The sequence below is a fragment of the Hippoglossus hippoglossus genome, chromosome 13, assembly GCF_009819705.1.
Source record: "Hippoglossus hippoglossus isolate fHipHip1 chromosome 13, fHipHip1.pri, whole genome shotgun sequence".
Taxonomy (NCBI): Eukaryota; Metazoa; Chordata; class Actinopteri; order Pleuronectiformes; family Pleuronectidae; genus Hippoglossus; species Hippoglossus hippoglossus.
The window spans coordinates 28,859,240-28,873,481 of NC_047163.1; the positions used below are offsets into that span (position 1 = coordinate 28,859,240).

The window sequence follows — 14,242 nt, forward strand, 5'->3', positions numbered from 1 at the left end:
TTTGAATATATAAGAACAAATTGTTGCCATGTCAAAAGAGTTCATTTTTGATATAGCCCTACTAATACATGATTTCAATTGTGTTCTGAGCACAGCTGGTATTGGGAGCTGCACTGAATTTCGCATGTGGCACCTAGCACACTGGGGCTAAGTTTTAGAAGAATGCAAGTATTTTAGGTGCGGTGGTTTACAGGTTTTCATACCCCGCCTCTCACCCAATATCGACTGGGATTGGCTCCCAACTGGATAGATGGATAACACACTTAACAAATATCCACATATCTAACAAGAAATTAACTGAGGTTATAATACAAGAAAGAAAAAGAAGAATGTCAATATGGGAAATATTTATATAGATCTTTTCTAGTCTTGATGACCACTCAAAGTGCTTTACATTACAAAAAAATTGCCCTTCACCCATTCACAACCACATTCATAGAATGAATCTATGTGCATCACGTTCTCTATCACACATTGCTGGCACAGCCAACAGAAGCAATTTGGGGTTCAGTATCTTTCCCAAGGACACTAAGGCATTCGTAACGGAGACTGTGATTGAACAGCCGACCTTCTGGTTAGTGGATGACCGGCTCTACTTCCTCAGCCACAATTGCCCCTGAAAAAAATTAAATGATAACAATGACGATAAACAAAACATTCAAGACACAGAACAGGGTTGATAGTAAATCTATCGAAGAATCCAAACTACGTTACACCAAGCAACAACAACAAAGAATATATGCTAATTATCGACATATTCAGGTGATGAAACATAGCCGGTAGTATTAATTAGTTGAGGTTATATTAAAAATATATTAAGAGTTCATTTTGAGGCTATAGGATTTGATTAATGGATGATCTCTATAACTTTAGACAAATTATTAAAAATCTCAGCTCTTCTTCTTTTTCCAGGTTCCTATCAACGACACTAACACCCAGTTTGTGGAGCAGACCATAGCCATCATGAAGAACTTGTTAGATAACCACACAGAGGGCAGCTCCGAACACTTGGGACAGGCCAGCATCGAGACCATGATGCTCAACCTGGTCAGGTCAGGACCTTTCCATTGGCCCAGAAACTGTCTGAATGGAGTTTGCATTGCTGTACATCACTGACAGTTCAACATAAGCCTGGGAATTACGACTACTCCAGTCATCATTTAGTCTCTGTTTAGTGCACTTATATTCAGTAGTCATTTTTGGTCATGAGAGCAGTGAAACCTTTTAGAGCTCAAGGATTCTGTTATTGTGGTTTTGGCAGCCCCCTTTGGTAACTATTGGGGCCTTTTACTTTTATCTAACAATACTGTGCTGTTTGAAGTGATGCAATTAAAGGGAGACTTTTAACTCCCAAGTGTTTTACTGATTTTGTTTTACTTTTTATTTAAATAATATAGAGGCTTGTTTGCCAAGGGCAACTGTCTTCTCTTTCAGCCCCTTTGATAAAATATAGTCCATAAGCCATTAGCTGTTAGCAAGGCCATAAGCTACTCTATACTGCTTTCCACATTCCACGCATAGCATAGCAGCATAACTAAGAGCAGTTCTGAAACTGGGAGATGATTCCACAGGAGAGGAGCTTGATAGCTGTAAGCTCTGACTCTCTCCTACTCTGCTTTTAGAGGCTTTAGGGACAACAAGTAATCCTGAATTCTGGGAGCGCAGTGGTCTAGTGGGTTGTTAAGGTACTATGAGCTCTTTGAGGTATGATGGTGCTATATTATTAAGAGCCTTTAAGGGGAAAAAAATGTCTGCATCTTTTTGAGACAGGACATGTCAAATCTTTTAGATGTTACGTAAGTGAAAGAAGGTGGTCTTAGAAATTAGTTTTAAGTGAGAATCAAAGGACAAAGCAGGATCAAAGATGACTCCCAAATTCCTGACTCTTTCATCGGAAGTAAGGGCATTGTCATTTAGCGCAGCTATATCATTAGATAATATATCTCTAAGATGTTAAGGGCCAAGTATTAGAACCTCTGTTTTATCTGAGTGTAATAAGAGAAAATTGCGGGTCATCCAGGTTTTGATGTCCTTGAAACATGCTTTAAGTTTAGTTTGATTACACTGTTCCGGTTTTAATGATAGGTATAACTGGGTGTCATCTGCATAGCAGTGGACATTTACAGAGTGTGTCCTGTTAATGTTTCCTCGTGGAAGCATATATGATGAGAATAAAATTGCGCCAAGCACGGTACCCTATGGAACACCGTGGTTAACTTTGGTGCGCACAGATGACTAATCATTAATTTGCACGAATTGGAATCGATCTGAAAAATATGATTTAAACCAGTTTAGGGCGGTTCCTTTAATGCTAATTAACTGTTCTAGTCTCTGTAATAGAATTTGATGGTCAATAGTGTTGAATGCTGCACTAAGATCTAACAGAACGAGGACAGACACAAACCCCTGATCTGAAGCTATTAGAAGGTCATTAGTGACTTTTGCCAAGGCTGTCTCTGTGCTGTGATTGGCTCTAAACCCCAAATGAAAGTCTTCATTACTTTCCTGGAGAAACTCACACAGCTGATTGGCTACAACCTTTTCAAGGATTTTAGACAGGAAGGGGAGGTTGGATATTGGTCTGTAATTGGCTAAAACCTCCGGGTCTAGGGTGGTTTTTTTGAGAAGGGGTTTGATTACAGCTAGTTTAAAGGATTGTGATACATATCCTGATGATAATGACAGATTGATTGTGTTCAGTAACGTACTATCAATTAGGGGCAGAATTTTGTTAAGTAATTTTGTAGGAATGGGGTCTAAGATACAAGTTGTGGGTTTAGAAGATGAGATTATTTTGGTCAGCTGATCAAGGGTGATCAGAGAGAAGCTGTCTAAATAATTTGTAGGATTCTCAGCTGTTTTCAATAACTCCTCAATTCATTTACTTTACATTATGTTAAAAACTGTTTCTTCTAATAAATGTTGGATATGCTGTTATTTTGCTGATGTTCTCAGTTACACGCAACATCTATTGCACTTCTGTCCATGCTGGGCCAGGGATCCCTATCATGTGGCTCGCTCTGAGGTTTCTTTTTTCCCCTTTTTGGTAGTTTTTCCTTACTCTTGTTGAGGGTTAAGGGCAGAGGATATCACACCTTGTTAAGCCTTATTAGACAAATTGTGATTTGTGAATATGGGCTATACAAATAACGATTGATTGATTTATCGATTGTTTGAAAAAAGATCAGGTATGTTTAGGGGACTGATATTTATGATTGTGTGCAGAACCAATTAAAATCTGGATCTAGTGAATTTAAATGTGGTTTAATAAGGGGACCTATTGACCTTGGCGGAGGTATGCACTCAACTGAGAGCCATTTTAGGTTTTATCTATGATTTCAGTGCAAAAGTCAGATTTCCTTTAAGTCCTTTAACATCACAGGATTGGCTTCTGAGGTTGTCGGTTCTATTTACATCAGCAGGTTGTATTTACGACACTGATAAAAATGTGATTTCCACATCCCACCCGTGGGGGATATCAAGTGGATCCAAGAGCAAGTCTTGCATTGTGTTACAGAATATAAACACAATGAATGCTACAGCAGTGATTAAAAATAATTAAAGTTATATAGTGAAGTAAAAATTATTCAATACTGGTCATATACATATGAGTTACTACGGGTCACAAGAATAGAAGAGAAATTAATAATAGTACATTTTTTAGCAGAGTGGAATATTATCTTGAGCTCAAAAAGATGTAAAAGTAGCAAGAGAACCATGCACACAGTGACACATAAATGAAACATAAAAAATTACAGCCGGATATATGCAGTACTGTGGAGCAACATTTGCAGCTCTAGTTCTGATCAGAAAATGCTAACAGTACTTAAAATGATAGTCTTTGTCTACGTATATATTTTTGTTAACCAAAGCTTGTGGAGAATCGGCTAACTTTGAAAGTTAATTTTCACTGTAAAGTGCTCTTAGAAAAGCGAGTATAGTGTTCTGATGTGTACCAATCTGCTCCCTCTCTGCCCTCAGGTATGTGCGCATCCTGGGAAATATGGTACATGCGATCCAGATCAAAACCAAGCTGTGCCAACTGGTGGAAGTTATGATGGAGAGAAGAGATGACCTATCTTTCTGCCAGGGATGAAATTTAGGTCAGTGAAAACAGCTAATGGTTTACACACATCAGTCTAGAAATTTGACAAGGCCACCTACATTTCCAAACCAACAACCTGTGCCAGTGGTTGTACTTTTCTTAATGGGAGTACATGTATTTATTGAACATGTTCACATTGTGAGAAAGGGATGAAAGTTACTGTCTTACAGTAAATTTTGATGCATACTGCAAGGAACAAGATGGTAGAGTACCTGACAGCTGGGTGATGGGAACCTCCAACCAGGCTACTGACGATGACATCAAGTGCCTGACAAGGTGCATGTCTGTTTCATGTGCATAGCTACATTGTAAGAAACTGAGAGCTTCCTCCTCATTGTTGTGTGTGCGTGTGCGTGTGCGTGTGCGTGCGTGCACGCCTGTGCGTGTGTGTGTGTGTGTGTGTGTGTGTGTGTGTGTGTGTGTGTGTGTGTGTGTGTGTGTGTGTGTGTGTGTGTGTGTGTGTGTGTGTGTGTGTGTGTGTGTGTGTGTGCGTGCGTGCGTGCGTGCGTGTGTGTGCGCTTGTGTGTGTGTGTGTGTGCTGTGCAGAGACCTGGACCAGGCCAGCATGGAGGCAGTAGTGTCTCTGTTAGCTGGTCTTCCTCTGCAGCCAGAAGAGGGCGATGGAGTAGAACTGATGGAGGCCAAATCTCAGCTCTTCCTCAAGTAAGAACTAAACTGCATTTAAAACCCCCTCCATGGCACTGCAGCATCTGATGCTAAATTTATCTCGATGAAGAGTCCATTGTTATTTTAGTGATTTTAGCCAGCTGTTCTTTGCCTCTCTCGGGAACACACTCTACACAAAACACAAACTATGATGCGGTCTTTAAGCATTTTGAAAGCAAAGAATTTTTGCAGCACACAATTCTCTGTCGAGCAGGTAATGTTTTCAACTACATTTGTTAGTTAGCGGGATTACACAAAAAGTACTGGTCGGATTGCCACAAAATCTGGCATTTATTCAGGGTCTGAGTGTGCAATTTGCTGCAGATCCAAATAAAAAATATGGATCTGGTGAATTCAAATGTGGTTTCAATAGGGGACTGTTGGGCCTTGGCAGGTGTATGCACTCTACTGAGTGCCATTCTAGATTGGAAAGTCTGGTGGGACAAATGACACTTTGGCTGGTCCAAGATAGAAGAGGAAACGCTGAAGTTCTTTATAATGGTTTTTCCTTTCCTACAGCCCCTCTGCTGTTAATTTTCCTGTCTGCAGTGTTCTGTCCTGCACATGCTCACATGTAAAAAGCTCATTAGAAGCCCAGTTACCTCTATATTTGGCAGAGAAGTCAGTGTTGTATGTGCAGCTGCATGATAAGCCTGTTGTATTAAATTGTGATGACAATACCATGCTTAGACCAGTCAAGACTGTCTATGAACAGATTTGAGAGAAGAGAATCTCAAACTTGCTGTTTGTACGTTGGATAGCTGAAATATGTAAAAAGGAAATGATGGTAAATGATGTGCATGGAGAAGCCTTTTGTTAAGGATGATCTGTTATTGTTTGAGCAGGTACTTCACTCTATTCATGAACCTGCTGAATGACTGCAGTGAGGTGGAGGATGAGGGCCAGGCAGTGGGGGGACGAAAAAGAGGAATGTCTCGCCGATTGGCCTCGCTTCGCCACTGCACCGTCCTGGCCATGTCCAACCTGCTCAATGCTAACGTAGACAGTGGTCTCATGCACTCAATCGGTAAGTCAGCCACAATATTAATGGGGGGGAAATTCTGCTAATAGTTAAGAGTCCTGAAGAGTTTTCCCAGGAGTGCAAATGTAGATTTTCTTTTCCTCTTAAGGTCTGGGCTACCACAAGGACCTGCAGACTCGAGCCACCTTCATGGAGGTACTGACTAAGATCCTGCAGCAAGGAACAGAGTTTGACACGCTGGCAGAGACTGTTCTTGCTGACCGCTTTGAGAGGCTGGTGGAGCTGGTGACCATGATGGGAGACCAGGGAGAGCTGCCCATCGCCATGGCTCTGGCTAATGTGGTTCCTGGATCTCAGTGGGTGTGTACCACATGTTAATTTAGGATTGGTTTCAAACAGTATGTTGATATTGTGAATGTTTGCTATATGCAACAGGGTATGTGCATGTGTCGCCCCAGTCTCAACGTCCAGTTCAATCCGTATATATACAAAGTCTGATTCAGTCACCCCCACAAGCCCAGCACAGTTCAGTTCAATCCAGTTCATACAACAAAAATAATCTGTTCAGAGTTTTACCGCAGATCTTCATGAACCAACAACTCAGGATAGTAAACAGATGGTCAAGTTGGTCAGTAAATCGGGCATACACTGGCCGGCAGCTCCAGGGAAACTCTATAAGGAATAAACAATCCACCTGACTCCGACACCTGATTTCCTCCGGACTCCAACTTCAGAGACGAGGCTTCTGCTTCAGAGCGGCGACAACACGCAGACTTTACAACACACTTTTGTAAAGGTAAAACAGACGATCCTCTCTGACCTCCGTACTCATTGCTCTGAAGATACTAGTCACTTCTGTGTTGATTCAGATTACGCAGGGTTATGGTCCAGGGGGTGTGATTGGTCACATACGCGCACAATCCGCAACAGGCTGCACCTGCGGCACCGTGTGGGGTTTGGCAGTAAGATGTGTCGCCGTTCCGTCTTTGCGTGTCGCAAACAGATAGCGTAGATGTCTGGACCACGGTTTGGTTCGAGAATCATTATAGCCCTAATAGCTGTGTGTGTGTGTGTGTGTGTGTGTGTGTGTGTGTGTGTGGGTGTGTGTGTGTGTGTGTGTGTGTGTGTGTGTGTGTGTGTGGTGTGTGTGTGTGTGTGGTGTGTGTGTGTGTTGTGTGTGTGTGTGGTGTCTCTCTTAATCCTAGGATGAACTTGCCAGAGTCCTGGTGACACTGTTTGATTCCCGTCACCTCCTCTACCAGCTGCTGTGGAACATGTTCTCTAAAGAGGTGGAGCTGGCTGACTCCATGCAAACTCTCTTCAGAGGAAACAGCCTAGCTAGCAAAATAATGACCTTCTGTTTTAAGGTAGAGGACACAGCAAAACTTTTGTTTTCAAATAACTTGAAATGTCAATTTACAAAATCAAATAGTGCCCAACCCTATTTTATGCTGAATTATGCTAGGTATATGGGGCAGCATACTTGCAGAAGCTACTGGAGCCTTTATTAAGAGGGGTCATAACCACTCCTGACCACATCATCTTTGAGGTGGACCCCACCAGGTAAGAACCTACACCACTGCTCTAATATAATTCATTGGTAGCATTTAGTTTTTTGATCGAAATAATCCAGACAAGAAGTTCATAAATAATCAAACTGGATATTGTAGAAGATGTCACAGTAAGATAGGTTATACCAGATGTAGACCATGCACAATTATATGCAAACATTTTAAATACACTTGCATTAACTATTAGAGCACTCAGTTGAGCACATACCTTCACCAAGGCCAAACTGTCCTTCATGAAACATTTAAATTCACTGGATTCAGATTTATTTTCAGATCTACACAAAATCACACATACTCATAGATATCAGTCCCCTTACCATCATAATCCATGAATTATTTTCTTACAAATAAAGGAAAATATTGCAGTATTCCTGCTGTGTTTTCACATCGGCTCCTTGGAAAGTCCAGAGGCCCTCAGTCAGACATTTACATTCACACATACTGTCCCTCCGAAAAATGAGTTTAGTGCATGTCTGAAAGAAGCTTATGACTGAGTCTGCATGAAATCTAGCAACAATCCTAAATGGAATTTGTAAATTGACTGATTTATATAGGGCTTTTCCAGTGTTATTGACCACTCAACACTCTCTTTACAGTACACGCCACACTCACCCACTCACACAAACTCTGCTACAGAATCCTTTGCTTTTTCTATCACACACGCTGCAGGCACAGCCGTCAGGGGCAATTTCGGGTTCAGTATCATGCCCAAAGACACTTAAAAGATAGTTTTGATAACTAGAATTTTACAAATTAGAAATCTTTTATTTAATTAAGGTGATGTAAAAAAATTTAACAAACGGCAGTGGAGTCATGTGAAGTTTTCCAGTCCAACAAAGTATTGGAAGCATTAGATTTATACAGCACTTTTCAAAACACAGTAACAAATTAATTAACAAAAGAAAGACAACAAATCGAAGGACAGAAATAGAATAAATAGTCAACCAATAAAATCAAGAAAGGCTTTCTGATCAAAGTTTGTTTTTAGGTGCTTACATCAGTGTTAATATAATATTTTTTTAAAGAAGGGTCTTAAAAGATGGAACTGATTCTGCCAGCCTGATTTCTTAAGACAGGTCATTCCAGAACTTTGTGTCCCTGACTGCAAAGGCTCTGTCCAGTTTTTAGCCTGGTCAAGAATTCTGCATAAGGATTTCAAGCTACGCAGAGCCTCGTATGGGATCAGAAGGTCTATAATATACTCAGTTATAGTAATTATTAGGGCTGTCAAAATTAACGCATTACCGCGGGATGATTAATTTGTGGAATTAGCACGTTTGTTTTTTTAGCGCATGCGCAGAATGAGCCGCTCCATGTACCCATACCTGCCCCCACTCACTCGCTCAGAGTGACACACGCAGTGAGATCAGAGCTCGTTCACGTTAAGCAGCCAGTCAGTGTCTTTGTAGAAGAACAGTGAAACACAGAGTTTCTCTGGTCTCAGCTGCTCAGTGATCAGCTGCTTCGTGATCAGAGCAGAAGCTGCATTTGGTTTGTACAGAGCTGGAGTTTCTGTGTCCTCCTCCACTCTGCTCTCACTTGAACTAATAAACACTCATCACTAGTTATCAGGACCTGATCAGTACATGAAGTAACTTAGTGCTTGTTTGATTCGCTCCAGAGTTTATGAGGCTGCATTTAAACATCATGAAAATGACTCGTCAACATGTTGTGCTCAGTACAACACGAGACGTGACGCTCACAGTCAGGACTCTGTGTTAAAGTGAGCACGCAGACATGATCCGACTCCATCGATTCAGAACCAAACACATGACCGTACGTTTGTCACCTAAATCATCCCAGTAAATAATGAACTATGAACTTGAACTAGTTCATTTTCATCTGCATGAACTGAACTTGGAACTCGTTCTTTTTAAGTGGCTCAACACTGCTTCTGCAGATGGGCTCAGATTCAGATTTCACATTGAATTGTGTAAAGGTTTGGTTGTTTGTTTGATTTAAAAAGAAAAGAAAAAAGTTTTATTCAACCATCCCATATTTTTTTTTAAACAAAAGAGCAAAGGCTAAGATGCCCCAATTGTTTAGGATAAAGGTTATCTTTGAGTTTGATTTTAAAAAATTAAAAAAAAGTTCTAAATAACATCATCCCATGTTTGCTCAGAGGCATAGCAAAGAGACAGCCAAATTTAATTATGGTGTGGTATGTTTTAGTTTGATTTGAATTTTCAATCTTAATTATCATTTGGACATTTTCAATAAAATAAACAAATGTTAAATGTATATATCCGCCTATTTATCTTTCTGTTCCCATAACAATCGGGCACTTAGAAATGGTGATTAATTGTGATTAATCACAGCTACCATGTGATTTATCTGATTAAAAATTGTAATCGTTTGACAGCCCTAGTAATTATAGTTATAATTATCACAATAAAATCTTAAAATCAATCCTAAATTCATACAGGAAACCACAGTAACATGGCTAAAACAAGTTTCTGCATCTTTAGAATTTGAAATACATTTTTGCTATATTTCTGAGGTTAAAAGAACAACATTGGACACTTTTTGTGACATGTTGCTCAAAACACAAATTGACACTCAAACAGCTACATGGAGGGCTTGAAGTAGTTTGACAGGATTTTATTTATTCAGTACTTTCAAGGTTCATTACAAACACACATACACACACACACACGTATATATTTGTGTGTGTCTGTGTGTATAACTGAAGCTGCTTGCTTTTCTTTTCAGGCTGGAACAAGTTGAGAACCTGGAGGAGAACCAGAGGAACTTGCTGCAGATCACTGAGCGGTTCTTCCAGGCCATCATTGGTTCATCCAGCGAGTTCCCCCCACAGCTCCGCAGTGTCTGCCACTGTCTCTACCAGGTAGGGTTATTCATACCACCCGTTCTTCCATGGAACTAAAGCTTAAATCTGCACACCTATAGAGTAAAATATGAGTCATTAAAGTGCATTCATATATTTTAATGTGGGTTTGTAAAACATAATCATTTTTACACATTGAATCTTGAGTTAACCTTTGCAGCTGTAGACATATTGTATACCAGTATGAAAAAGCTTTGAGCACACATGTAATTCATATTTTTAGATGTGTGTGTGTAATTCAAATTTGTGCTGGATTATTTTCAACAGTGATGTTTCACAAAGTCCAAGAGATGGACACACAAATTTTCGTTTCTGTGCATGGGAGCTGAAGTTACAAGCACTAATTGTGACCCTGTTTTTAAAACTGAGCTGACACCCTAATCAGAAAGAGTCAAACTTTAAAATTAGGGCAGAAGAGGACGCACCCCTACCCTGCCTCTAATTTCTTTTTCCTAATTACCTAGCCTAACTGGTAACATTTGCCTAGCTATGATGTTATCTGGTGTCATGAATTTGACACGGCTGGGAGGAGAGCATACTGAGCCCCTACAGCTGAATAAGGGCCACTACTTCAAGGTTAGGGCGCACTCACACTACTACTCCCCTGCTGACCTGTGCTCATGCTGCACATTAACGTACCAGGCCTGAGCACAGAAAATGGTCTGTATTTATATGGATCATAAAATGTCTTGATGACTACTTAAAGCTCTTTACAGTTTTGCCATTCACCCATTTTCCCACACATTCATAAAGTGCATCTGTGTGCTGCACTTTCACACACACTGCCATCACAGCCATCAAAGGAAATTTTGGCATGCTGAATGAGGGAGACTGGGATCGTACCGCTGACCCTGTTGTAAGTGGACGACTCACTCTACCTCCTGAGCCACAGCTGCCTCGGTCTGTCTGTATGATTATGTCTTGCTTATCTCAAGAACTATACATGTTATTACCTTAACACTTTGCAACTGTATGGTTAAGGGCCCAAAGAAGTATTGTGTTCTTGACACGCAATATGTTTAGTATTAATAAACCCTGAAAAACATGCAACTAGTGCCTTGGAAGCTGGGCTAAAGTTGAACATGTCTATGTCCTTGGATAACTTACAGCAGTGGTGACCCTCCAGCAATAATATCTGGCCCGCCAGATCATGTTACTAATTGGCTTTTTTCGTTTCTCCATGTCAGACTAACAAAAACATTCACAGATGTTACGGGTGCTGATCTCTGTCATGGCAGCAACATTCAGTGTTTCTCTTTAATTATCAAGACTGTGGCGGCCCGCCATATTCTAATTTGTCCCTTTTAGTCTTCTAAAAATCAAGTCTGGATGTAACAAAGGCGTGGACTAGTTTTTCTGCATCTTTTTGAGAAAGGACATGTCCGATTTTTTAGATGTTACGTAAGTGGAAGAAGGCGGTCCTAGAAATTTGTTTTAAGTGAGAATTTAAAAGAAAGGACAAATCAGGATCGAAGATCACTCCTACGTTCCTGACTGTTTCATTGGAAGCAAGGGCAATGTCGTCTAGCGCAGCTATATCATTAGATAATGTATCTCTAAGGTGTTTAGGGCCAAGTATTAGAACCTCTGTTTTATCTGAGTTTAATAAGAGTAAATTGTGGGTCATCCAGGTTTGATGTCCTTGAAACATGCTTGGAGCTTAGTTAATTGATTACACTGTTCTGGTTTTATTGACAAGTATAACTGGGTGTCATCCGCATAGCAGTGGAAATTTACAGAGTGTCTCCTGATAATGTTTCCTAGTGGAAGCATGTATAATAAGATTAAATTGGGCCGAGCACAGAGCCCTGTGGAACACCGTGGTTAACTTTGGTGCCCATAGATGACTCATCATTAATTGGCACAAATTGGAATGGATAATGAAAAATAGGATTTAAACCAGTTTAGGGCGGTTCCTTTAATGCCAATTAACTGTTCTAGTGTCTGTAATAGAATTTGATGGTCAATTGTGTTGAATGCTGCACTAAGATCTAACAGAACGAGGACAGACACAAATCCCTGATCTGAAGCTATTAGAAGGTCATTAGTGACTTTTGCCAAGGCTGTCTCTGTGCTGTGATTGGCTCTAAACCCCGACTGAAAGTCTTCATTACTTTCCTGGAGAAACTCACACAGCTGATTGGCTACAACCTTTTCAAGGATTTTAGACTGGAAGGGGAGGTTGGATATCGGTCTGTAGTTGGCTAAAACCTCCGGGTCCTGGGTGGGTTTTTTCAGAAGGGGTTTGATTACAGCTATTTTAAAGGACTGTGGTACATATCCTGATGATAATGATATATTGATTGTGTTCAGTAACGTACTATCAATTAGGGGCAGAATTTCTGTAAGTAATTTTGTAGGAATGGGATCTAAGCTACAAGTTGTGGGTTTAGAAGATGAGATTATTTTTGGTCAGCTGATCAAGGCTGATCAGAGAGAAGCTGTCTAAATAATTGGTAAGATTCTCAGCTGTTCCTGAGATTTTTGTTCTTGATGGTGTATTAGTGCCAATTGAGGGCAGGAGATGGTTGATTTTATTTCTAATAGTTAGAATTTTATCATTAAAGAAGCTCATAAAGATATTGCTATTCAGGGATGGAGGAATACTGGGTTCGGTGGAGGTTTGACTCTCTGTCAGCCTGGCTACAGTGCTGAAGAGAAACCTGGGGTTGTTTTTATTCTCTTCTATTAGTTTCGAGTAGTAGGCAGCTCTTGCTTTGTGGAGGGCCTTCTTATATGCTTTAACACTATTCTTCCAGGCTAGGAGATTTTCAACACGGTTGCTGGAGCGCCACTTCCTTTCTAGTTTTCTTGATGCTTGTTTTAATTCATGTGTTGGAATTATACCACGGAGCTAATTTACTATGTTTTACACGTTTCTTTTTTAGAGGCGCTATGGAGTCTAATGTTAATCGTAATGAGTTTACAGTCTCTCAGTGGAGCTAGGGTTTTTATAATATAAATATATAGGGTTAAATGTAATTGGAATTATTTCCTTAAATTTAGCTACAGCACTGGTCTATCAGGTAGACATCTAGAAAATAAGTTTTTAATAAATTGCATGTATTCTGATAATTAGAAATAGAATGTTATTCAATGATGGTCTGATAGAATCGGATTATGTGGAAGTACTATTAGATGTTCAATTTTGACACCGTATGACAGTACAAGGTCAAGTGTGTGGTTACAACAATGAGTAGGTTGGTGCACACACTGACTGAAACCAATTGGGTCTAGTACTGAAATAAATGCTACACTAAGGCTATCATTATTACTGTCAACATGAATATTAAAGTCACCGACAATAATAACTTTTTGTTTTTAGGACTAGATTTGATAAAAACTCAGGGAATTCCGTTAAAAATTCAGAATAGGCCCCAGGAGAACGGGGTGGCTTAAATGGTAGAGCTGGGTGTCATCCGCATAGCAATGGAAATGAATGTTAGATTTACGGAAGATATGGCCAAGAGGAAGTAATTAGATGATAAACGGAAGGGGCCCCAGAACAGAATCCCGGGGAACACAGTAGTGACTGGAAATGGCTCGGATTTGAAAGATTTCAGTTGGACGAACTGAGTGCGGCCAGAGAGGTATGATCTGAACCAATCCAAGGATGTGTTGGTGAAGCCAATGGAGGCTAGTCTGTTGAGGAGTACCTGGTGAGAAATGGTGTCAAAGGCTGCAGTCAGATCAAGGAGGATAAGAATGGTCAAAACAATCCGGAGTCAGTATCCATGAGGAGGTCATTGGTGATTTTTACCAGGGCTGTTTCTGTTATGTTATTTCATGTGTAGCGCTTTTCCAGTCTTGATTACCACTCAAAGACTAGAAAATGGTTTACATTACATTTTATTGCCATTTACACATACATTCATTCAGTGCATCCATGGGCAGCACTTTTTATCTAGCATTTGTAGAATGGGCACTGCTCTAGTTTATAAAATTTGAATAACACGTGACAGGTGCTCTGTAGCATCAGTGTGCCTTAGCAGTAATACTTAACAGAATTGAACATGTCTTTTTCTACATCCCCAGATAACCTACAGCGGTGGTTGGCAGCCCGCACACCA

At 40.3% G+C, this 14,242-nt stretch overlaps 1 protein-coding gene across 1 annotated transcript in view; it reads left to right on the top strand.

Annotated features, from left to right (window-relative positions):
* Nucleotides 1–14,242, top strand: part of LOC117772532 (neurofibromin-like) — a 157,145-nt gene that overhangs the window by 65,154 nt on the left and 77,749 nt on the right. The window contains 11 exon segments of the mRNA XM_034603738.1: nt 913–1,052; nt 3,982–4,088; nt 4,091–4,103; nt 4,299–4,321; nt 4,324–4,381; nt 4,652–4,768; nt 5,617–5,798; nt 5,902–6,113; nt 6,959–7,120; nt 7,219–7,316; nt 10,037–10,172. Of these exon segments, the coding sequence (XP_034459629.1) occupies nt 913–1,052; nt 3,982–4,088; nt 4,091–4,103; nt 4,299–4,321; nt 4,324–4,381; nt 4,652–4,768; nt 5,617–5,798; nt 5,902–6,113; nt 6,959–7,120; nt 7,219–7,316; nt 10,037–10,172 (1,248 nt within the window).